Source organism: Lynx canadensis, chromosome C1 (assembly GCF_007474595.2).
Source record: "Lynx canadensis isolate LIC74 chromosome C1, mLynCan4.pri.v2, whole genome shotgun sequence".
NCBI lineage: Eukaryota > Metazoa > Chordata > Mammalia > Carnivora > Felidae > Lynx > Lynx canadensis.
The window spans coordinates 93,446,119-93,470,852 of NC_044310.1; the positions used below are offsets into that span (position 1 = coordinate 93,446,119).

Consider the following 24,734-nt stretch of genomic DNA (forward strand, 5'->3'; position numbering starts at 1 on the left):
CAGGCCAGGCAGTTGGATGGGCAGATAGCTAAATAGGCATTGAAACATAGTCGGGATGTGTATCTAGTGTAAATTGCAGTTTTCAAAAGGTTAGGAAGTCCTTCCCTGTCCTATTTGTTGCCACTTTTTAACCTCTTAATTTTACCTCTAGTTGGCAGTTGGAGGCCTAGATCACTTATTTTCATTAGAGCACCTCAGGAGATAATTAGCAAAGCCAGTGAGGTATGTTGTCTCATATGAAGGGTGGGAGGTGGGGTAGAGAGTAGCTGATAAGGATAAAACTGCTCTTTGCAGAGGTATTCAAACTTTATGTTCCTTCCTCACCAGCTAAGTGACTTGGCATTATGAACCCTGGTATTGCCTCACCCCTTCCTCCCACCAACATTGATGAAAGATTAACTTGATTCCCATTTTTTTTTTATTTAAAAATTTTTTTTTCAATGTTTATTTATTTTTGGGACAGAGAGAGACAGAGCATGAACGGGGGAGGGGCAGAGAGAGAGGGAGACACAGAATCAGAAACAGGCTCCAGGCTCTGAGCCATCAGCCCAGAGCCTGACGCGGGGCTCGAACTCACGGACCGCGAGATCGTGACCTGGCTGAAGTCAGACGCTTAACCGACTGCGCCACCCAGGCGCCCCTTGATTCCCATTTTTGAAAGGAGTATTTCTTCTGGAATTGGATTCTAGTAGTGTGCGTGTGTGTGCGTGCATGCACACACTCACATTATATCCTGTTACCCTCCTGTTACCCAGAGAGGAGTGGAGTGGTGGAGGGAGATACGTGCTGTGATTAGTCAGCTTGCCATTCCCTCCCCCTCCAGAAGCTCAGGCCCCATCTGGGGAAACTGAGAACTTAAGAAACTTGAGACAGGGAAGGAGGACAGGGAGCAGCCAAAACCTGCTGAGTCTCAGAAGACTGGTTTCTGCGCTGGGGAATGGAAGTGACTGAAGGTGGCTGTGGATTTGACTCTGTGGCCTGAGATTGATTCCCTTGAGATAAATTGTTTTCTGGTGGTGTACCTGAGAGCAAAGTGTTGGGAAGAGGATACCCTTCTTCTTTGGGAAATTTCTTTTACCTAATTGGAGGTTTGAAAGATGTGCAGACTTCTGTAGTTCTTGTACTTAAAAGCTGGTGTTTATTGATAACTGTTTCTTTTGATTCATCTGAAATGGAATCAGACTGATCAGTGGTAAGTATCAAGGAGAAAAGTCTTGTACCTATTTAGTTTAGGCTGACAGCCATACCCTCTTCCTTTCCTCTGAATAAAGACCAGATGAGGGTAGAATCTGTAGGAGAAGGAATACATTAGCCAGAAGATGTGTGAAAGAGGGATTGGAAGAGATGTAGGAATCCTGGAAGGTGTCATCATACATTGCTTAGTAATTGACTTGTTAAAATTGCTAGCTTCATTAATAGTCATCTTTTTGCTCAGTTGCTAAGAAATATGCTGACCATAACTTCAAAACAGAAAAATCTGCACACACAACATGCTAGAAGAGACACTGGAACAGATTATATAAATTTGGGGATGTCTCAGAAAATCAGTAGTGTACCAGGAGGAGGGGTACTGACTGGCCCTTCTTCAGATATTCCTCAGCAGTTGAGACAGACTGATCCCTTTACTCACTTCTAAGCTATGCTTTCTTAATGATTTGTTTTCCTAATAATTGCTGTTTACCTTTGAGTCTAGTCCTTCACCCCTAGGAGGAAACCTTTCTGAGGAAATGACAAGCTGTTAGATAAGCATGTGAAATAATACGTTTAATAAGATGTCTCGTCTAACCTCTGATTTTTGGAGGCCTAAGCTAAACAATATCCAGATAAGGCTGTTAAGACCACAATATCTAGTATCTTTCTTAAGAAGCAGTAAAATTCTCTCACAGCCATTTGTGTTATCATTACCCTGTCGGTCAAAACACATCTACAGATTGTGCATATTTCATCTCATAGATCTTTCCTGAAATACCACTGGGTACTTAGTTGGTACCTGCCAAATGTGTTGATTAAAAGGATGTAATAATGATTATTCTCCTGATCTCCATCCATTGGCCATAGTGTCATAGTGGAATTCCTATGGCTTTTAATTTCCTGTGATTCAGGAGCTAGACAGCAAAATTGGGTTGGACCGGAGACAAAAGTGTGGCTAAGCTATTTGACACTTGAATAGATGGAAGAAATGTTTATGCTTTTCGGCTTCTTATGGTAAGAAATATCAGTTGGGATAAATTGAGTAGTATACAACAATTTTTCTTCCTTGGAGGCTTATAACTTTTGGATTGCCTGTGATCCCTTTTTCTTGATAAATTACATACAGCAATTCTTTCAGCTCACTTTGTCACCATACTTAACCACTAGGTGGTGAATGTACCATATCCCAAATTGTTTCTTTGGTAGAGCTTCTCTTTATCATTTTCAGTGTCATGTTGAAGGGAGTCAGCCATTGTACCCACTGAGCCCTTTGAAAAGGTGCTCTGAAATAGCACACTAAATTGGCCTGATATTTAATTGAGTTTTTAAGGCACAGCAAGTAGACTTCTGTATTTGGATGTGCTATTTGGAGAATGGGTCAATCTGACCTTCTAGCCTTTCTCAGATGTAATATTAGTTCAAGAATGAAATACTGGCATGCTTGTTGTGGGTAAGGCTGTTTACAGGGTGGTGAGCCTTCAAACACAAATAGTTCTTTAATGTAGGACTTTTTGATGATCAGATACTTTTTGGATTTCCAATTACTGTATCTCTTTTTCCTCCTCCCCTCTTTCCCATTCTGCATCATATTTAGACCTAGCCTTCCTTATAGATACAGCTTTGAAGAAACACTGAAGTATACCAACTAAAAATTATGTTTGGAAGAAATCATGACAATAGGAAATAATGTAAACAGAACAATCCATCTTTGGGTTTTGTTTTTACTTAAGTGATCGTATTGGGTGTAAATGCAGTGAATCCATCCCAATTAGAAGGCTGTTACAGAGATCTGTTTTCATTAGAGGGAAAACTGTGATACCCAAAATTGCTTTTGACAGCAGTGTCTTTGTTTATAATGTGAAGGTGAGCGGCACTCCAGGAAGTACTTCGGAAGGAAGACGGGTACTAGCTGTAAAGACATCCAGGGGGGCAAGCAGGCCTGGTGGGAACTGGCAGGGCAGATCTCTTTGCGCAGTTTGGTGGTGGGAGAGAAGACAGGTTATCACGCATCTTTGTAGAGCTGGACTACCTTATTTACAAGCAGTGAAAGTGTCAAAGAGTTGTGAGACTAGACAGCCATCCATCCATGTCATGGCTTGAATTAACATGCTGCCCACTTCAAATAGGCACCATATTAATGATTTGAGAGATGGGGCACAGCGCTGATTGGTAAGCTGCTTGCAACACAGTCTAATATTTTTAGATGGGTAAGATTTTGCTAAGCTTTAGGCTACTGACGAGCTTCATTAATACAAGGTGGGATTATGACTGTTAAGTCACTTCTTAGGTTGCTGAAGAAACACAGTTCTATCTTGCCACAGCCACCTCTCTATTTTTTTATTTAAGAAACTGCAAATGTTACTGCATTTCCCTCCTCCACCGCCAGGTAGGTGGTGTTTGGGAATATGCCCAGAGCCTTTTGAAAAAAGATGAACAGAGGAGGGAATCATAACAGCCAAGAGAGAAGACTAGCTTCCGACTAGACTGCCCATGCCAGGAACAAGAAGGCTGTTGGAGGAAGGGCTGCCTTTGGAGAGTGTTAAAAGCCATTGATGGTATCTTGACTCTATTTTTTCTGCCACCAAAAGAACTACATATTGGGTTGAAAGTCATTACCTTGGTCTTGGATTAATCTCTTCAGTAAAACTAGCTTTGCTGACTGCAGAAGTCATGTGAACATGCAGTGGAAAATCCTATCGAGAAGGGCAGATGCTGACCTGTGGCCACTTCAACGGAGTAGGTGGTTCCCCCCGCCCCTCCCGAAAGGAACTAGTGCTTTTGGCATTTAAGCTATAAAGTTTTAGCATCTAAACTGAAAAAGCTGCTTCAGATGTACAAAGATATTTGTTAGTCAAGTTCTAGTGCCATATATATGTTGTTTAGCCCGAGTCTCTTTTATTTACTTATTTATTTTGCTGTGTTGCACATTTAAGCCTGATTCTTCTACTGCCAGCTGATGCTACCCTATCTCAAAGGTACATGTGACAGAGGAGAGGAATGTTTTGCAGCTGTAACAAATGGGGAGTTTACTATTCCTGGCTTCAAAGTGGCTATAACCATGTTGCTAGCATTATGGAGAGAAGATTTTAATCTGTAATAGCTTTTACATTTCCAAAGATATCTGCTAAAGACTTAGCTTAATGGATTCTCCATGGGAACCTTTCAGATTTAGTCAGGTTGTGAGGAGAGGAGAATCTTAATTCAGAGTCTCAAACCATTCTGTTTTTCAGGAGGCTGAAGTTTATTTCTTATATCTTGAAGGGTTTATCAGAATTTAAATAAGAGTTCAGGAGGAAAGTTTAAGTCATTTAATGGAGGAAAACGTTTTCATATACTTTAGAAACATCCGCTAATTTGACTATAAATAATATTAATTGTATTTGCTATTTTTTAAAGCCAGTTTTCCAAATATCTTTCAGACAGTTACCTAGTTCTGGTGTATTTCATTTAAGGAAGTTTTGAATACAGAGTTTACCAAGTCATTTCTTTTCTCCTTCCTTTAAATTAGTCCTGATTAGTTGGATTTTACTATGGTGTGCATATATTTTTTTAATTTGGCTTTCTTTAGTGTATTCCAGCATTTTACTGGACGTAGCAGGTTCTAAGGACACTATATTGGCTTTGTGAGGTACGGGTATGATTGGACTCCGACTTGGCACCCACCGTCACCATTTCAAGGCATCCCCGTAATTTTTCAAACAACAAGACCTCTGCTAATTTCAGGATAAGAATGTGCTACAAGACTATATTCTGGAAAATGAAAAAGAGCAGAAGCACTATGAAATGGTGCCTGTTTTTTGGTAGAGTTGGGAGGAAGAGTGAAGGGTTTGATGTGTCAAGGTTGTAAGAAGAAATAAAACTTTACGGATTGTGAGAAGAGGGACTTGTGAATTTTGGACAGATGGTACAAAAAGCTGGGTCTTGAGCTCTGCCCCCCTCCCCCCACAAAAGGTTCTGAAACAATTGGAAAGAGATAGTAATTGGCATTTGGAGAGGAGTCCGCAAGTAGCTTCTGCCTGCCCTCATTCTGGTGGGAGAGTTGCTGGCTTGGTAGGGGCCACGTGATCACCTGAGGTTTCAGGGAAGGAAATGTATGGCCTTAAAAAATGGAACATTTCATAGCATCCCTGTTGTAAGTTTTCAAGTGTGTGTCTTCCTCCTACAGCAAATCCAGTTTGCCGATGACATGCAAGAGTTCACCAAGTTCCCCACCAAGACAGGCCGCCGGTCTTTGTCTCGCTCCATCTCCCAGTCCTCCACCGACAGCTACAGTTCAGGTAAGTGCGGGCTCTGAGTCCACTCCGATCTTTCTTCTCTGTTGCACGGTCTTAAGCTAGTTCTCTACCCCCTGCCCTTTACTTACCTAGAATCTGAAAGGACCTCATGTCAGGACTTCCCACCTTTGTGCTAAAAGCTGATAATTAGCAGTTGAACACTGGAAATGTCCCCAGCCAGGCTTGTAGCTGGTGAGGCTTTTGTCATCTGGAGACTCTCTTCCCATGCGTGGCCGTGTCTGTGTGTGGTCTGTGGCCAGTGCCTGGTCGGTAGTACTGGGCCAGTTCCCATTCCCACGTTTATCTGCCCACGTACAAAGGGAGAAAATCAATTCTATTTTGGCTGACAGAACTGGCCTTGAAAAAGAGGTGTACTTTGGAAGTATAATTTCTAATTTGGTTGTATAAGATACACCCTGCCACCTGACTTTTTCTTTCTCGGCTCCAAGACTGCTTGAATTGTGACAATAAAAACTAGTATTTTGGCTCCTTTCATTCACTAGGTTACCCTTTATGTTGAAGTGTCCTCCCCTGTTAACCTTTCGAATAGGAAAGGTTCAAACTACTATAATGTGTCTCTAGTTCTGTTTCTTTCTAGTTCCCATATCCTATTTTAACCCTATGTAAGTAGCCTTTTGTTTTTTTTAATTGTGCCCTTCTCAACTTTAGACGGGCTACTAGAAAGTTAATGTGGAAAAAGATATAGAATTTAGGATTTGAGTACTGGAAGATCCACAGGGACATCCAACCTAAGCCCACCTCATTTTTCAACTGAGGAAACATCGTCAAGAGGTTCAGAGGCTTGCCCAAGGTCATAGATTGCCGTTAGTGTCTACAAAAGGATTTGTACCAAAACCCATTTGTTGACTTTTGCCAGAATACTATTTGTATGGTATTGTTATTTTTTTTAAGCTTATTTATTTATTTTGAGAGAGAGCATGTGAGCATGAGCAGGGGAGGGGCAGAGAGAAAGAGAAAGAGAGAGAGAATCCCAAGCAGGCTCCACTCTGTCAGCACAGAGCCTGATGTGGGGCTTGATCTCAGGAACTGTGAGAAGCGTGACCTGAGCTGAAATCAAGAGTCCAGTGCTCAACTGACTGAGCCCCCCAGGCACCCCTATGGTATCAACATTAAGGACTGGGCTCAAGGTAAAAGGAATGTGAAAAAACAAACAAGTAAACACATTTTTAAAAACTTGTCCTTTTGTTCTGTGCCGCTGATAACCCAGTGTAAATAAGATAGGCAGATGAGAACAAAGGGTGGTACACAGGGTTAAGTACTGAAATAAATGAATATACAGAGTCGCTGTGGGCCTGTGTACAAGAAAAGGTTCCAAATATAATGGCTGTCATAAACAAAAGGTGTCTTGGAGTGACAGGTACAAAAGACTGGGGTCATAAACGGGCTGATCACAGCTAAGAAAGAATTAATTGTGAAAGGCTGAGTTAAAAGAGAAAGAAAGGAGTGAGTGAAGAAAGCTTTAACGAAGTCCTCAAAGATCTTGACGGCCATGTGTTAACAGGAACCTGTCAGGGCATTTTTAAAAACTTTGTGATACAGTTAAACTGCTCTAGTGGAACAGATACCTTTAGGAGTATTTGTGTTAGCAAGTAGTATGTAGGAGACAGTGAGAGACCTGACATACCGGCTGAGATCAAGATCAGGAAATACTCGATTCAGAGAAGAAAGAGGTGATTTAACAGTCGGGGAGTGATTATTATATGCCTTCCTGCATATCTGTCTGAAAGGACATTTTTAGCCTTTATATGAAGCTGCTTTTTTAATGTTGAACATCTTGAGGGATCTTAGGGCTGACAGTAGAACCAGAGCTGCTCACCTTCTGAGTCCTTTCTTTCCTTCTCTGTATTCTTTGAGCACAACCTAGTATAAAATCCCTTGTAAGATTTTCTTGTCGCTGTCATCCGTATTAGTGGTTCTGTGAATGTGGTTTTCTGAACAGCACTGTCAGCAACAGCTGGGAACTTGTTAGAAATGCTAATTCTTGGGTCCTATCTGAGACCTACTGAATGGGAATTTCTGGCGGTGGGGCCTAGCCATTTGTATTTTGACCTTCCATGTAATTCTGATGAGTGCTTTAGATGCTTCAGTTTGAAAACCAGTGATCTACAGAAATTGCATTCCTTATATGCCCTAAGTTATTCTTCCATTTTTGCCATGTCTGATTCCAGTCCAGGTTGGGACCAGGTGCCCCTGTTATCTTGGGATTCACGAGGGCTGGTGCAGAATTGGGATCAGTAGCTTCTTGTTACAAGCAGTAATGGCACAGTATCATCAGGGTGGATAGAGGGGCCACAACACTGAAAGATCCCCAACAATCGCATTCCTCTGTTATTCTGGAGGAGTAGGGCTGAGGGTGACGTAAAAGATGGCCGCAGTTAAGAGTTCACTTCACTTAAATGAGTCCTTTGGGGAGTGTGCTTTGTGGAGTTGGGGGCTATTGAGGTTCTCCTATCCTTGTTTCTTTCTCTTCTGGCTCCAGCTGCGTCCTACACAGATAGCTCTGATGATGAGGTTTCCCCCCGAGAGAAGCAGCAAACCAACTCCAAGGGCAGCAGCAATTTCTGTGTGAAGAACATCAAGCAGGCAGAATTTGGACGCCGGGAGATTGAGATTGCTGAGCAAGGTAAAGAAAGGGAGTGGTAGGGGACCAGAAGCAACCCATTTGCTGGTCATCAGGATCCATAGACAACTTCACACTTGAAAATTAACTTGAAAAATCCTCTGGGAACGTTCAGTGTTCCGGATTCTTGTACAAGCAGATCTCTCTGTTGGAGCCGGAGCCTCAGGGTTCTTGTTCTCCTTGCTTCCTGTTCTCAGCACATAGTAATTACACAGTGTAGTTTCTGTTTTCCTCCCCCATGACACCATATTCGGAGATCTGCCTGTGGAGTCAGCAAGTCCCAGAACACTACACGGTGGTTAGTTCTGCGGGATCCTACCATAGCTGCCAATCTCAGAGACCCACATTTCCCAGAAGCGGCAAATGTGGGAGGGTTTTCAGCTAAGGATGTGGTCGCCTAGGGTCTCCTTCGGTCTCTGGTCCTGAGCACCCTCTGCTGGAGCTAGAGTAAAAGTGACTGACAGTTAAATTTGGTTTCCTCACCGACCCCATTCCTGGTACAGTCTTTTTACTCTTGTTGCTTTCCCACTACAGGCATGCTCTGTACTGGGAGGGGGTAGTACAGAAACCAGACAGACTGACAGAATGGGCTTCGGTAGCAGAGAGAAACAAGTGCTCGTCTGCTGAGGGTGAAGTCTTCCTTCCTGGTCTGATGATTATATATAGGAGCCCATTAGCCACTGCCATAACCATTTCCCCCTCCTCCCAAATGAATGAGGAGACTCACCCTCCATTTGGATCAGATTTGAGAAGTTACTTCATTCTCCATTCAGCCCTCTGTACACAAGGCTGAAACAGTGAAAAAGAAATTCCAGGTGATTGGCTGGCAGCTCCCCACTGTTGTTCTGCTGTTGAAGCTGCCAATTCATCGAGGAAATATACTTAGAGTTTTTCTGCCTTATCTTGCGATATCTCAACAGATACAGACCAGCCCTAGATGTTGCTGGGGCAGGAATTGGTGATATTGCTGGTGCAGGCCTGGCTCAAATCCTCTGTTCTTTCACAGACATGTCTGCTCTGATTTCACTCAGGAAACGTGCTCAGGGGGAGAAGCCCTTGGCTGGTGCTAAAATAGTGGGCTGTACACACATCACAGCCCAGACAGCGGTGAGTTTGCTGGGAGAAAAAGGAGGGACTCGTGATGAGGAGAAAAAAAACAAACTCTTTTTACTTGCTTTTCCTTCCCTATCTATCCAGTCTCAAAATGCAAATGACCATCAGGTGGGGCCTCCTGTTACCCAATAATGGGGTTTTCGTCTTTGTATACATACGTATAATCATAACCTGACTTCGGGAGATCTAGAGTTGCAAAAACATGATTGTTAGGAAAATGTAATGACTTTTAGGAGCACATCTTTTGGGTGAAGTTAGATGCCAGTGTGCTGCCTCGCTGGATTATACCTTCTGTAATGTCACAGTGCGGCTAGGTTGCTGCAGAGTTGCCCGTACTGTTCCCACACATGCCACTCCTATCTGGCCCTCCTCTTTCTCACCCTTTCTTGCTCCCTATCTGCATAGGTGTTGATTGAGACACTCTGTGCCCTGGGGGCCCAGTGCCGCTGGTCTGCTTGCAACATCTACTCCACTCAGAATGAAGTGGCCGCAGCACTGGCTGAGGCTGGTAAGTTCGGCTCTTTCACCACCTTTGCCTCAAAATAATTATCTAAATGTAGTATTTATGTATTAAAATAGTCCTTACAGTATCATGTATGTCCAGGGGCTGTAAAATTTGGAGGGTATTAAGAATATCGACAGGAAGAAAATGGGTAATAAAATGAAGGTCCATATCCGTGATGAAATATCATATGGTCATTAAGAATGACCAACCCTTGAAAAGAATCTTAATTACATGGGGAAATGCTTAATTGTAATGTTAAGTGAACAAAGAAGAGTATTCAACTGTGTGAGGTATACAAGTTCAGCTGGTCTTTTTTCACCAAAGGCTCATCACTTTTGAGAGAACACAAGTTAAGGAGTGCCTTCTGTATTAGTAGTTCATTGAAAAATTGTCGACTGCTTGTAAGTTCATTTAAGCATAAAACAATTTTTATTGTTAAAATGTTCAGAAGAAAACCACCATGAAATTTTTTTTTTTAATGTTTATTTATTTTTGAGAGAGGGAAGGGCAGAGCATGAGTGGGAAGGGGCAGAGAGAGGGAGACACAGAATGCAAAGCAGGCTCCAGGATCTGAGCTGTCAGCACAGGGCCCAATGTGGAACTCGAAGCCACAAACTATGAGATCATGACCTGAGCCGAAGTTGGAGGCTTAACCAACTGAGCCACCCAGGCGTTCCAGAACCATGAAGTTTCTTGAAGGACCTCCTGTCTCCTTGAGATCCTCAGCAATTTTATAATAGTTCTGTTTTCCTTGTTTACCTTTTTCTGGTGTTTATTGCAGAAAATTTAGAGGAGTTTCCAAAATAATAATAATAATAATCCTAGTACACAGGGATATTTGACACATTTTTTCCTTTTTTCAGTTCACTTTTTACAGAGATAAATAAATCTCTGTACGTATACAATTTTATAACCTAAAATACAACATTTTCAGAAGTAGTTTTCCATGTCACTGAAAACTTGACAGCATCATTTGTAATAATCATATGGCCACATGGTTTTACTTCACTATCAATACTCATGTTAAACATTTAGGTTGTTTTAAGATATTTGCTAATACGAATAATGTTCCAGTGAACAACTTTATTTTAATTCCCACTTCATTTTATCTCCTTAGGACAGAGTTCCAAGTGTGAAATTGGCCAAAGAGAATAACATTTTAAGGTTCTAAAATATTTTTAAAACAAAAATCTCTTAAATTCATTACCGATTCCTCAACTAAAGGTGCTCTTTTGACTTTTTGCCCCTTCGAAGTTGTTTCCTTTCCAACATAGGTTCTGTAGCCTTTTTCTCTTCACGTGGATCTCAGAAAGTGGTATTGGTATAGGGAACTCCCGGAAGGAGGAGTCAGCTGATTTGTTCCCATCCCTACAGGAGTTGCAGTGTTTGCTTGGAAGGGCGAGTCGGAAGATGACTTCTGGTGGTGTATTGACCGCTGTGTGAACATGGATGGTTGGCAAGCTAACATGGTAATGATACATATTCATCCTACACTTTGACCACAGATTTGTTTCCTTTTTTCCCTCAAAGCATGGTTCCCTAAATATGTTTTGGATGTTTGTTCTTCATGCACTTACTTTGTTGCTTGATAACCTATTCAGAATGGGTCGGAGTACTGAATGGAAAGGTGGGGGAAGGGTAAGACTAAAGTGAACACGTGTGGCTCAAACACAGCAGAAAGAAATAGAAAGAAGTAATGTGGTACCTCTTTGGAATAGGATTCTGGTTTCTTTCCTTCCTGCCCCAGCTCTCCTTTTGCATTCCAAGGAGTTATATATTTCAAGACTCTAGACTAAAAACGAGTCTATGATTAGCCTAATACTCTTCCCTCTAGCCAAGAACAAACTTAGGAATCCTTTTAACCATTTACACCGACAAATTTGACTGTGTTTCCACTGTCTAAACCTGCTCTAAGGAGCTCTGAGGAGTGCTCTTCCAAAACATACAGGGCTCTCTTACTAGTACAGAAAGTGGGTTCAAAGTTCCCCCCAGCTCTAGCAGCCTGAATGCCCATAGAAGTCTTCTGGCTGTTCTATAGATCCTGGATGATGGGGGAGACTTAACCCACTGGGTTTATAAGAAGTATCCAAACGTGTTTAAGAAGATCCGAGGCATTGTGGAAGAGAGCGTGACTGGTGTTCACAGGTAACAGATTCTGGAGTAGCTGCCCCTTGTGTTCTTGCCTCAGCAAATTCTTCTGGTCTCTGTCAGGCTTTAGGGCTGTGTTTCAGACTTGTAACTAAATTGGGAGTATCTTCATTAGATAAAACTTCTGAGTTTTCCTTTTGAAGAATCCAGGAGGCCCTAAGAGGAAGTTATCTCAGGTTCTCGTTCACACATTTTTCTTTCCCACTTAACCCACTGTGAGTCTCAGCCAACGCTGGGAGGTATAGGGAGTGAATATATCTGGAAAAACTGTATTCAATATTGTATTATAATTTTTTATTTGAAATATAAAAAAAAAATCCTATTGTAAAAGTATACATTATACACACTACAAAAAGCAAAACTGGGCAAAATATTCTTGGCTTGTCGGAAAATCTAAAAGATCTCTATCTAAAAGAGTGTTTCTCAGTTGGGAGCACATCGCACATGCTCACACACGCACATGGAGGGAACCAAAGCAGAGTCATTGATAATCTTTGTTTATCAGGGGTGGGCATGTTTTTTTATATATATTGAGAAAATGCTGGTCTAAGGAAATACATCCCCTTTTATGGAAGAGAAGTAAATTTCTTCAATGGAAAGGGGTTTTTTTCCCTTCCAAAAAAAGGGGGGGGAGGGCTAAGGGGGAGAGAAAATGAAAAGAAGTGCGAGGAGGGATGACAAGGAAATGATCTTGGTTACTAATGTCCTTGGGGAGGGCAGCATGAAGCTTGAAGAGAATTAGGCAGATTTTGCTGCATATTGTTTCATCAGCTAACTTTGTTTTTGTTTGTTTTTGTGGCTTCTTCTCCCTTTAGGCTATATCAGCTCTCCAAAGCTGGGAAGCTCTGTGTTCCGGCCATGAATGTCAATGATTCTGTTACCAAACAGAAGTTTGATAACTTGTACTGCTGCCGAGAGTCCATTTTGGATGGGTGAGTTGAAATGTAGAGATACTCAGACTTACAGGGGACAGATCTGGGTTGGGTTGCAGTGTTAATCTGATACCACTCCAGTCTTGTCCCGTGGTCTTCCTTTGGCTTTAAAGGTTTGTCAGAGGGGTCCATTTCATACCAAGCCCAGGCAGCTTCCAGCCAGAGTTCTTTTAATTGTGTGCAGAGGGACTGTGTTTGGGCTAATAATGTTTAAGTTGAGCCCTTGTCTGTTTTCCACAGCCTGAAGAGGACCACAGATGTGATGTTTGGTGGGAAACAAGTGGTGGTGTGTGGCTATGGTGAGGTAAATAGCTGGGCCTGAGTGTGTCTTTTCGTAGACTTACCAGAAATGTTGAGTGCAGGAGATTTGTGCTGTCAGGATGGTCACTGCTGTGAGGTTAAAACATGCTTTTAGATAACGTATCTCAAAATAATAGCAAAAGTGTTTTATTCAGACTTAGGAATAGAGATGCACAAAATGAATCGAATCTTCAGATCTCACCGCGTTGTCTTGTAGAATGGAATGTGGGCATCACCCGCCCCCTCCCCCCCATAACAGTTACTTTTTATGAGACTTAATTTGAGTGAATATGTAGCATTTTAGCCACACAAGTGCCCTGGTATTGGAGTGAAGGGTGGGACCCAAAGTGATACATAGTTGATTATCTGTAAACTAGAAAAGGTGAAGGAGATTTTGTTGTCATCTGTGACCCACGGAAGTTCCCCGAGCTGCTGGGCTTTCCTTGAGTTAGATGCATCTTAGATGAGAGTTAATCAAGTTTTTCTGGACTAAGATAGGAGAGGTTACAGTTGCTCTTCCTTGGTCTTGTTTTCCTAATGGTAACACCTATTTGATCTCCTGATTTCTTTTACCATCCCAAGCCCCAGCCCTTGCTATGAAATGTGAGTGTCCGCTAAATCACCTCTCTGACTAAGGGTCACAGCATAATCTGGATCTGTTTCTGCTCTGCTTGGATTGGAGCATCCCCGCAAGGGCTTACTAGATGGTGATTTCAGGGAGGTTCATCCCCATCTCCCGAAGAGCCTACCTGCCCCAGTACCCATGCCGTGATGGACCTGTCACCCCAACTTCTTTCTTACGTGCTGCAGGTGGGAAAGGGCTGCTGTGCTGCTCTCAAGGCCCTTGGAGCGATTGTCTACATCACAGAAATCGACCCCATCTGTGCTCTGCAGGCCTGGTAAGAACAGAGTGGTGATACGATTAGATTGACCCCAGTACTTCGTGCTTCTGAGAGTTCATGATGGATCGTATTAACCATTCCTTGCAGAAATCTCTCAGAGGAAGAGAAGGCTAGGATGGCTCTGTTCCCTCCATTGTAATCCCAGGGCACTCCGGGAGCTTCTTGGCATTTTCCCTTCCTGAATGGAGTCTTGGGGAGTCTGAAGAGGCCAGTCTGTAGTTTAGCACAGCTTGTCACTTATCATCCTGTGAGGTAGCCCTGGACCTGACTTTGCAAGGGAATTTAGCAGTCTCATTTTGTGACCAGCTTCTGTCCCACTGCTTCCTTGCTTTGCTCATAATGTTCCTTCCTTTTCTTCCAGCATGGATGGGTTCAGGGTTGTAAAGCTAAATGAAGTCATCCGGCAAGTTGATGTCGTAATAACTTGCACGGGTAAGTGTCCGTGCTCTGAGGTGCGTGGAGGAGTGGTAACTCTGAGGCCAGATCGTGAAAATGGTCTGACCGTCACATAAAGTAGGGGAGGCCTGTGCTTGGAGTAGAAGTCTCAGAACTAGAATAAGCGATCAGAACCTCAGTGTTTTCCAGAACAAAGAGACTTTTTCCCTGATGGCTTTTTATACAGTTGAATCTTAAAACCAAATCAGTGAGCCTGAAGAGCAGTTATGCAGCACTTTTCTCACAGAGTATACATGCCCTTTCATGCAGCGAAACTCCTCTTTCCCATCTTCTACTGAAAGCCGGTTGGTACCTTTGTTGCTCAACATCTCCTTCAGCCGCTCTCCCTTTATTTTTAGGAAATAAGAATGTAGTGACACGGGAGCACTTGGACCGCATGAAAAACAGTTGTATCGTGTGCAATATGGGCCACTCCAACACGGAAATTGATGTGGTATGGTTTCTCTCATTCATTGACCGCAAGGCCTTTTTCCCCTTCCTTCCATTAGAGCCACAGTCAACTGTGCTGTCTTCCTTTCAGACCAGCCTCCGCACTCCAGAGCTGACATGGGAGCGAGTGCGTTCTCAGGTGGACCATGTCATTTGGCCAGATGGCAAACGTGTCGTCCTCCTGGCAGAGGTATGCACTCGGAAGGGCTTTGGCAGTGCGGCACAGGCACCGTAGTTAGATCTGCGGCAGGAGGAGGGGCAGGGAGGAAATGTTATGCCATGTTTCCCTGAACTCTGTCATTGGATACAGATCTCCTTCGTACATTTTCTGGTCCCTAACATAGAACCACTCAAAAAAATACCTACCTTTTCCCAAGTAACATACTCTTTCCTGACCACAGCTCATTCTTCATTTGTCTTACTCCAATGGACTTAAGAAAATAAGATAAAATCTCGAGTCCTGATCTGGAACTGTAATGCTTTCTCTACCATCTGAGTTGCATTTGCTTAACTTGGATGACCCTGGAATCTGAAACCCGAAGGGGAGCAAAACTCATCCCAGGGCTCTCTTACCTTTCCAGGGTCGTCTGCTCAATTTGAGCTGCTCCACAGTTCCCACCTTTGTTCTGTCAATCACAGCCACAACACAGGTATGTGACTAAATGCCTGCTTCTCCTGCCCTGGGATTAGTGGGACGGGGCCTCGGGCATAGTTCCGATGAGAGTGTGCCCTGCTATGTTCTTTTCAACACGTTTCAGGTCGTGGGTGGGCAAGACAGGCTTTCTCGAGTGTAGAAGAGAGTCTTCAGTCAGGCAGACTTGGAGTTTGTGTCCCTTTAAGTTGGCTGTGTTAGCTGAGAATGTAGTGTTCTGGCTTAGTTGTATTTAGTCTGTTCTTTTATTAGGAACTAAACAAAAACAGCAGCAAATCCTTTTACGATGTATGGTGGTGGTTATTACAGGCCAAGTCCTGGGTGCTGTCACTATGATACATCACTGTAGTACTTACCCAAGACCCTGTTACATCTAGTTTTGTTTTTGTGTCCCTGTCTAAGAAGTGTTTCTGTGTTTTTTCACCCTCTTCTCTCAACCTAGGCTTTGGCACTGATAGAACTCTATAATGCACCTGAGGGACGATACAAACAAGACGTATACCTGCTTCCTAAGAAGATGGGTGAGTGAGAAACAGTAGGAACCTGTACCGATCTTCAGACTCTTGAATGGTTTGGTGAAATGATTATCATGAAAAGTATTAGATTTAGAGTCACAGTTGTAATCCCCATCCTAACCTCTCATGGTTTCTGGACCTTGGGACAAGTTCTAATCGCTACGGGCCTCAGTTTCTTCATCAATAAAGTGAGAGTAATACATACAGTGCAGAATTGTAGTAAGAATTACAACTAACGAGCCTAAGTGTTTAGCATGGTGGTTTAGGGTAGATGCTCTTAGTCTGAGTAGCCTTATGAAGTTCAGTAAAATTCCTACCACTAGTGACTTCAGCCTGGGACCAAGATGAGAGAAACAGAAACAAATCTAGGTTTTATTGTCCATCCTCTGTGTAAATAATGCAACCTCTGAGATTCTAGGGGACAGCTGTGTTGCGTTCATATGGAAAACACGTCCTCTCTGATTCTTTCCCTTCTTGAATAGTGATGCCCACCTCCCATCTATAATTGATCAGCCCCTGTCCCCTTGATTAAAGCTGAAAGACCTCTCGCTCTCATCTCCTCCAACAGATTGAGTTTTTTTCTTTAATTCATATTCATAAAAGCCCAGGAAGTTTATCCAGGGAAGAGTAATAAATTTGCACCAGCTGCCTTAGAAATCCATGATCCTAAAATTCAAGGCCCTTATGGATGTTATTCTAAATAAATCTTAATGACACAAAGGTCTTTTGAGCTACCGGTGTCTACTTTGTTCTGTAGTTTGAGTGTAATTCAGTTAAAGAAGTTGTTGCAGGAAGATGAGAGTGATACATAGCATGTTGGCCACTGGGGTAAAGCCAGAAGCTTTGCCAGAGAAGGATGCAGAGGTACAAGCCCACCCCATTTTGTTACCCTGGCAAATGCCTTTCTGAACACACTCTGGATGTTCGGGGGGGTACCCTGCCAAAAAAGGCAACTTTGAGGGCTCTTTAAGCAAATATTTTGAGTTGTAGATGCTTGCAGTTATTCCATTCCTTGTCCTCTTTCTCAAAAAGCTTCAGATGAAAATAGGGGGAGGTTATGTTCTGAGAGGCAGGTTGAAATGGGGTCTGCTCCCCCATCACTGTGTTCTTCCTAGATGAGTATGTTGCCAGCTTGCACCTGCCATCATTTGATGCCCACCTGACAGAGCTGACAGATGACCAAGCAAAATATCTGGGACTCAACAAAAATGGGCCATTCAAACCCAATTATTACAGGTAACTTGGGAAAACCAAGTGAAAAGCTCTTTTACGCAGTATTAAACCAAGCAGGTTAGCTGGCTTTCTTAAATAAAGTGTTGTGCCTGATTTTGAAGAGTATAAGAACTCTGCTCCGACCTAACAAGATAGGCAGAGAAATTGTGTTATCTAGTGGTAGATATAAGGAGTAAGGGTTTTCTAGAGTTGGGAAGCTTGGGCCTCACTCCCTGACAGTCTGATACATTTTGTCTGGCTTGGGGCCCAGACTTATTTGATAAAAACTCCCTAGATTAATCTAATATACAGTCGGGGTTGAAAACCACTGGCTTATGTTTTCAGGGAGCAGGAAATGAAACCAGAGGTGGCACTGTCATAAGCCCTGTGGAAGCACAGGGAAGAATGATCCCTGGGGAACGGCTTTAGGGATCCCAGCTGGGGCTGGGGAAGGACCCTGGGGAGTGTCCCCTGTTTCAGATTTTTCTCTTGGATCTCTCAATGTGGAAGACACAAGTGCTAACCAACCAATCTCTTTATTTACAGATACTAATGGACCATATTCCCAAGGACCAGTCCACATGAACCACACAACTCTAAAAGAAATATTTTTTAAGATAACTTTTATTTTCTTCTTATTCCTTTCCTGTTGATTTTTTTTTTCTATAATTTCATTTTTGTTTTTTCATCTCATTATCCAAGTTCTGCAGACCACACAGGAACTTGCTTCATGGCTCTTTAGATGAAACTGAGGTTCAAGGTTCCTCACCCTAGTCACTAAAGAAGGATTTTACTCTCCCAGCCCAGAAAGGTGATTCTTCCTTTCCCATTTCTGGGGACTTTAGTCTTAATTGGGTACCTTATTAACAGGAAATGCTAAGGTACCTTCCATGTTGAACAATCTGCAATGTCTAAATTGCCTTAAAAGAGCCCATTTCTTAGCTGCTGAAATCAGTGCTCTTTCACTTCTTCAGAGGAGCAGGGATGGTACCCACCAGCCAGGTAGGTTAGATGTAGGTGGCGCATGTTCATTTCCCCAGATGTTCCAAGCCCTGTTTCCTGTGTGAAGGTGGTGTGTCTGGTTCAGAGATGTGTATTGTTAAGATCCAGTTGGTCCACTTGGATTTAGTACAGCCCTTCCTCCACTCCCACCAGACCTTCTCATTTTTCAGGTTTTTAACCAGACTGCACTCTATTCAGTTGAATTTTGTCCCTTAGCATTGATTTCTGTTGTACACACACAAAAAAAAAAAAAAAAAAAAAAAAAAAATGTTTAGTGTTAACACTGAGGAACTGCTTGGGTGATTAGTTGTTACCAGTTTCTCTTTTGAACCTTTGGAGCTGAGAGTACACAGTTGAGTCTAGAGAAGTGCTGATCTCAAACTCTTGATAAGTCCCTCTGTTTCTAAGCCCATAGTTTATAGCATCAATGAACTGGGGCCATAACGGCAAATTCTATCAGCTCTGCCCCATACAGCTTGTGCTGATGGCGAATTTCTTGAGCCATTACTCAGCCTAAAACACTGAGCTCTATCTTTAGGATTTATCCTTTAAGAGCAAATTTCTGGTCAGCTGTGCTTTTGCAACCTAAAATATTTAAAGGGAGGTAGATGTGGATGGGAGGAAGAAGGATAAATTGGGCCAGGGTGAGGGAAATATAGTTCCGTGTAACTGGTCCGGGACTTTTAGGCCCCCTGTATAATGTTAGTTTCACGGAAGTGGTACCACTTTTAATTGACACATTTCACAAAGAGTTTTTGAACCAAGATCTTAAAGGGCAGCTTGTGCACAGAGAAGGCAATCCGTGCGTCCTGGCCCATACTTGGAAAGAATCCCTAGAGAGGCCCTCAAAGATTAGAGAGGTGTGTTCCCATGCCATGCACCCTGCTTACCAGCATTTCTGCATGGTCCAATGAGCTTTATGCTCATGAGCTTTAAGTATATAATTATCCAGGATTCCAAATCCTCAACTTGTTCTAGCTGGTGATCCTTCAAAGTTGGGTCAGGCATTAGTGCTAGGTACTAGAAATGTTCATTTCTCTGTTGCCATTGATCAGAGAGATAGACATTAAAAAACAGTAACATACGAAAGGAAAGCTTTCACTCTGCAGCCTTCTAGCAGAGTCTTGCCAAAACGTTTTTCCTTTTCCTCTCCTAGTTCTCCCCCACCCAGCCCCTTCCCACTCCTTTTCAGTGTGACCATGCTTTCTTTTCTGTAGATGCTAATGGTTCAAGCCCTTTTTCCCCAGGGCATTGAACCAGCCAATCAGAACACCCCATCCTTTAGGGGAGGTAACCTGGCCAACAGTGGTATCCATCGCATCAGCTCTGCTGGAGGGAAGGGGCCCAGGTCCCGCAGCCCTCTGGCCTGCCCCCTGCTCCCCATCTATTTCTGTGTCCATAGGAATAATAGGTAAGGGTTCCATCTCTGTCAAGCCATGTAACAAAGGACACTTTGGGAAAATGTCTGGCATCAGAGGGAGCGTGTGGAGAGCAACTTGGGAGGAACAAGTTTATTTTGTATTGAATGATTTTTAATGAATGCAATATTAATCCTTGCAGATGAGCAATAATCATTAAAGTCAATTAAAATGATAAGACCTTATTGGAATTCTGTGTCATTCTTGACTGAACAACAGAACGTCATTAGAATTTGTTTTCGAGGGTGGGATGAGTCATGGGCCAGTCAGCAGTCTCTGATAGAGATTTTCTGAGGACCTAATATGGAGAGGAGCAGGCTGGGTGCAGAGTTCAGTAATATCTCCATATATATATGTGTGTATAGAGAGAGAGAGATGAGAGAGAGGGAGAGAAAATCTCATTCAGGCTCCGCCCTCAACATGGAGGCTGGCGCAGGGCTCAATCCCGCAACCCCAGAATCACAACCTGAGCCAAAGTCAAGAGCTCAACCGACTGAGCCACCCAGACGCCCCTGTAGTGATATCTTAAGTTTTGTTTGCCTGCTCTGTGCCAAAGCACTTTCATTGTAAACTCCATCAAGAAGCAAATCTGTGGGGCACCTGACTGACTCAGTCAGTGGAGTGTGCAACTCTTGATCTCAGGGTTGTGAGTTTGAGCCCCACATTGGGTGTAGAGATTACTTAAAAATAAAATCTTTAAAAAGTTAAAAAAAAAGACAAATCTGCTTACGCTTCAGGGTTCCTCATTTGTGCAGTTCCCCTTTAAGACCCTGTACCTTTTTTTTTTCCTTAAAGTCTCTGAAGTTAGGAAAGCTTCAGCCCCTCCCACACCTGTAGCCATCTCTAGAGTTACCTCTGTGGCTTCTGATGTGACTATGTATTAATATCTTTCAAAAGTAATACCTTTTCTAGGGTGCCTGGGTGGCTCACTCAGTTAAGCGTCAGACTTCAGCTCAGGTCATGATCTCACAGTTTGTGAGTTCCAAGTCCCAAGTCGGGCTCTGTGCTGACAGCTCAGAGCCTGGAGCCTGCTTTGGATTCTGTGTTTCCCTCCCTCTCTCTCTCTGCCCCTTCCCTGCTTGTGTTCTGTCTCTCAAAAATAAACGTTAAAACAATTTTTTGAAAAAAAAAAAAATAATACCGGGGTGCCTGGGTGGCTCACTCAGTTAAGCATCAGACTTCAGCTCAGGTCATGATCTCACAGTTCGTGGGTTCGAGCCCCGCATTGGGCTCTGTGCTGGCAGCTCAGAAGCTGAAGCCTGCTCCGGATTCTGTGTCTCCCACTCTCTCTGCCCCTCCCCACTTGTGCTCTGTCTCTCAAAAATAAATAAACATTAAAAAAAATTTAAAAAACACAAAACCTTTTATGTTTTGTTAAATTGGCCCCAAACAATGTTGATGATTTCTATGCAGACTAGAAAAATGACGTGTTTTTAATTCTGGAAGCTTTATTCCATACACATAAATCCGAATTTAAGATAAACTTCATATTGCCTAATTAGTGATTTAAACTTTTAACCGTCTTGTGAATCTATTTGATAACTCTTGAGATTATAAAAAGTCATCTGTTATGGTGGGAAAATATCTTAAATATTTGAATATAAGGAATTTAAATGAACTGTTGACCTTATAGTTTCATAAAACTGATTCTTCAAAGTTTTCTTATCGCCTACTATGTGCCAAAAGTCTGTTTTAGATACTTGAGATACATCAGTGAGAATCAGATTTCTTCTTTTGTGGAGTTTACATAAAATTCCAGTAAGTCTCAGATTCCTCTTTCCTTTTTCCTTTACCCACAATTCTGCCATTCGGTAGGGCAGAGCAAGCTAGGCACCTACATGGATTTGTAGCCAGGTATGTGGATATGGGAGCTGGGGTGAGGCCCAGTGCAGGGAGTTATCCTAAGTGGGATGAGAGGGACGTTGACACAGAGGAAGGATGACAATGGCAGGTAGGATAGGAACATGGGACTTGATCAAATAAGCAAACATAGTAAGAATAATAGAAGCCAATTTTTCTCATTTTTGGAGAAGGTGTTACCAATCGGAAAGAGAGAAGACTAGGATGAACTCTAGTGTGTTTGAATAGGAGGTATTGCTGTGAATTCATGAATTCCAAGATAAATATAGGTGTGTGTGTGTACAAACATTCCCTAGCTCTGTCTAATATGTGAACCTGGCAGCTGTCTCCTTCCCCCATTGTGGTGCACACATCTAGCATCCAGATTCAGGTACTACATTTTCCACTTAAAGGAGCCAGGACTGACTGGAGAAAGGGCTGATTCCATGGCTGGGCAGGAAAAGCACAAGGTGAGCCAGAGAGAAAGGAAGTACTCAAAAAAATGATGGGGGCATGTCAAAAAGACACAGAGGCCAGCTTTAAGGGATTCACACTGGGCAAATCTGAGACAATCTGACACCAAAATAATGGCTTATAAACCATTGAATAAATAGGAAACTATGAGTCTATATACTGATATGAATGAATGGCTTAATAAAAAATGAGAGGGGCACCTGAGTGACTCAGTTGGTTAAGCGTCCAACTCTTGGTTTCAGCTCAAGTCATGATCTCATGGTTTGAGTTCAAGCCCCATGTAGGGCTCTGTGCTGACAGCTCAGAGCCTGGAGCCTGCTTTAGATTCTATTCCTCCCTCTCTCTGCCCCTCCCCTGCTCATGCTCTCTCTCTCTCTCAAAAATAAACTTAGAAAAAAAAGGATATTGAACAAAGTATTCTAGTCTAGGTAGTGTATGCTAAATCCACCTGCATCCTGGCCAGGATTCACTATGGTATTAGGAAATCTCAGCAGACTGATAAAGCAACTTAAAAATTACCTGGGAAAGTAATTTGTGATTCCAATTAGGGTGTGTAACGGTGTGTGTGCACTGTCTCTCAAAACCGAACAAAAAAAAGAAACTCAAATCGGAAATGTTTAAAGGAGTTTAAATTTATAAATAAATTGGGTATTCAAATTTCTTTCAATTAAAAGTAATTAACATTTGCTATTTATAAATAAGATCTATAAGCTGTACTCGAAAAAGCTGAAGTAATGTTTTTGTTGCTTTAATAAATTGAATATTCATTTTCTTGGCAGGGGTGTCTTCTCTGCCCGTACCGCAGCCCTTGAACATATTTTAAAACGTCCTCTAGAAAGAATTGTTCTAGATTGCGGGCCAGAGGGTCTATTTGTCTCTGATGTTCAGGCTTTCCCCTGCCCATCCTGCCCTCCGTGTGACGTGGTTCTCCATTGCAACCACCAGATGGCGACTTTTCTCACAGTCTCTGGTGGTCACACATGGTCTCCTGCCAGCAAATGATAATAAAATATAGCTCCACAGTCCCTTCTCTGAAACCTTGTGTTTTGAAGTTGAGAATATTTCATATTTTTAGGAAATACACAAATACTCAGTATATTATGTAATACCTATGGGGGGGGTGACATTCCATAATCAAATGTGTTGATATTTTCTCAATTATGTTTTAATATTCACAGAATAAGGGATAAAGACTATCAAAAGCCTCCCATTCGTTTAGATCAGGTTTTGCTGCTAAACTGATTTGTGACAAGCTTCGAGGGGAATTTCTGATTTTTAAAATTTTTTTTAATTTTGGAGTTGTGGATGAGGTTTGTGGCTATGGAATAGTAACACATAGTGTTTGCTCTAACTGGCTCCATTCTAAATGCTTTACACAATAAGCATACTTGATCTTCACAATAACCCTATAAGACAGATATTACTATTATCTCCATAGTACAGATGGGGAAATTGAGACAGGGAGGTGGAGTAACTTGCCCGAGGGTATACAACTCCCAAGTTGGTGAAGCTGGAATTAACCCAGACAGTCCGGCTTCAGGGTCTATGCTTAACACCAGGCAATATTGCTTGAAAAATAGGGATCCCAGGATCCTGCCCCAGACCTGCTGAAACAAACTCAGAGCCATGAGGAAACCACGTATCTCCGGTCACAGTGCCACTGACAGGTAGACCTAGGATTTGACCTCCAGTCTTTCTGGCTCCCTTGTGGCCTTTCTTCTGAGTCACCTGGAAACTCCCCAAGGGTACTTTCAGGCAGTTTCCCTATGGTTCTTATTTCTTAGCGAAGATCGTTTCAGCAGAGGAAAGAGCATGGGCATGAAGACCCAAACTGCAGATGTCATGTCTTTGCTAACGGCCCTGACAGCCCAGGGAACCTGCTGCCTCCTGGCGTAAAGAATTCTGCTTCCCAAAGCCAGAACCAAACCAGGTCAAAGTTACCCACTCTTGGGGCCCCAAAGATTTACTGATGACCCGTGGAGCCCTTGTGCTCTGGATTTGGTTGTTTTTAAACCACAGAAATTCACACTCAGGTTCATTACTGACGCCACCATTTCAGCGCATAAACACCAAACGAAAGGTCCATTCTCTTCAATGATTCTCTGGCCTTTGTGTTTCTATCTGGGCAAATTACTTCCACAGGGCCACTTAGAGGTGTTTTCTCATCAGGGAAAGGAGAAAGAGCTTGAACTGGATAAATATGAGCATACTGCTCTACTGAAGGTTAAGTGAGCACAGCCTTCTCTGAGGTGCACTCGCTCCTACAGCTTGCTTTCATGCAAATCTGTCGACATAGGGGATAGCTGAGTGTGAACTTTTCTTTTAAGCAAAGGTGACTTTATCTCAAATCTAATAGGTATGGTAAGAAGGGAACTGTCTTTCTCTGTCACACATACAATGGGGAGCAAACCACCACCTGTGGCTTTTTCGTATCTATGCTGTGGGCTTACTAAAGTGTATGCTTTTGTTGTTGGATAGAGTGTCCTTTTTTTTTTTTTTTAATTTTTTTTTTCAACGTTTATTTTTGGGACAGAGAGAGACAGAGCATGAACGGGGGAGGGGCAGAGAGAGAGGGAGACGCAGAATCGGAAACAGGCTCCAGGCTCTGAGCCATCAGCCCAGAGCCTGACGCGGGGCTCGAACTCCCGGACCGCGAGATCGTGACCTGGCTGAAGTCGGACGCTTAACCGACTGCGCCACCCAGGCGCCCCTGTTCTTTTTTTTTTTTAAT

General features: G+C 42.8%; 1 protein-coding gene across 2 annotated transcripts in view; it reads left to right on the top strand.

Moving 5' to 3' along the window:
* The window catches only part of AHCYL1 (adenosylhomocysteinase like 1), a 38,554-nt gene extending 18,673 nt beyond the window's left edge, over positions 1-19,881 (top strand). The window contains exons 2-17 of one of the 2 annotated variants that reach the window (XM_030325097.1): positions 5,357-5,468; positions 7,966-8,109; positions 9,113-9,213; positions 9,625-9,727; positions 11,099-11,193; positions 11,763-11,869; positions 12,688-12,804; positions 13,045-13,108; positions 13,915-14,003; positions 14,368-14,438; positions 14,801-14,895; positions 14,983-15,081; positions 15,473-15,541; positions 15,986-16,064; positions 17,174-17,294; positions 17,817-19,881. In XM_030325097.1, the coding sequence (XP_030180957.1) occupies positions 5,357-5,468; positions 7,966-8,109; positions 9,113-9,213; positions 9,625-9,727; positions 11,099-11,193; positions 11,763-11,869; positions 12,688-12,804; positions 13,045-13,108; positions 13,915-14,003; positions 14,368-14,438; positions 14,801-14,895; positions 14,983-15,081; positions 15,473-15,541; positions 15,986-16,064; positions 17,174-17,294; positions 17,817-17,823 (1,473 nt within the window). In that variant the 3' untranslated portion in view covers positions 17,824-19,881. Of the gene's footprint in view, positions 1-5,356; positions 5,469-7,965; positions 8,110-9,112; positions 9,214-9,624; positions 9,728-11,098; positions 11,194-11,762; positions 11,870-12,687; positions 12,805-13,044; positions 13,109-13,914; positions 14,004-14,367; positions 14,439-14,800; positions 14,896-14,982; positions 15,082-15,472; positions 15,542-15,985; positions 16,065-17,173; positions 17,299-17,816 lie in introns of those variants that run through there. The other variant, XM_030325098.1, reaches the window with a different exon arrangement.
* The last annotated feature ends 4,853 nt before the right edge of the window (positions 19,882-24,734 follow it).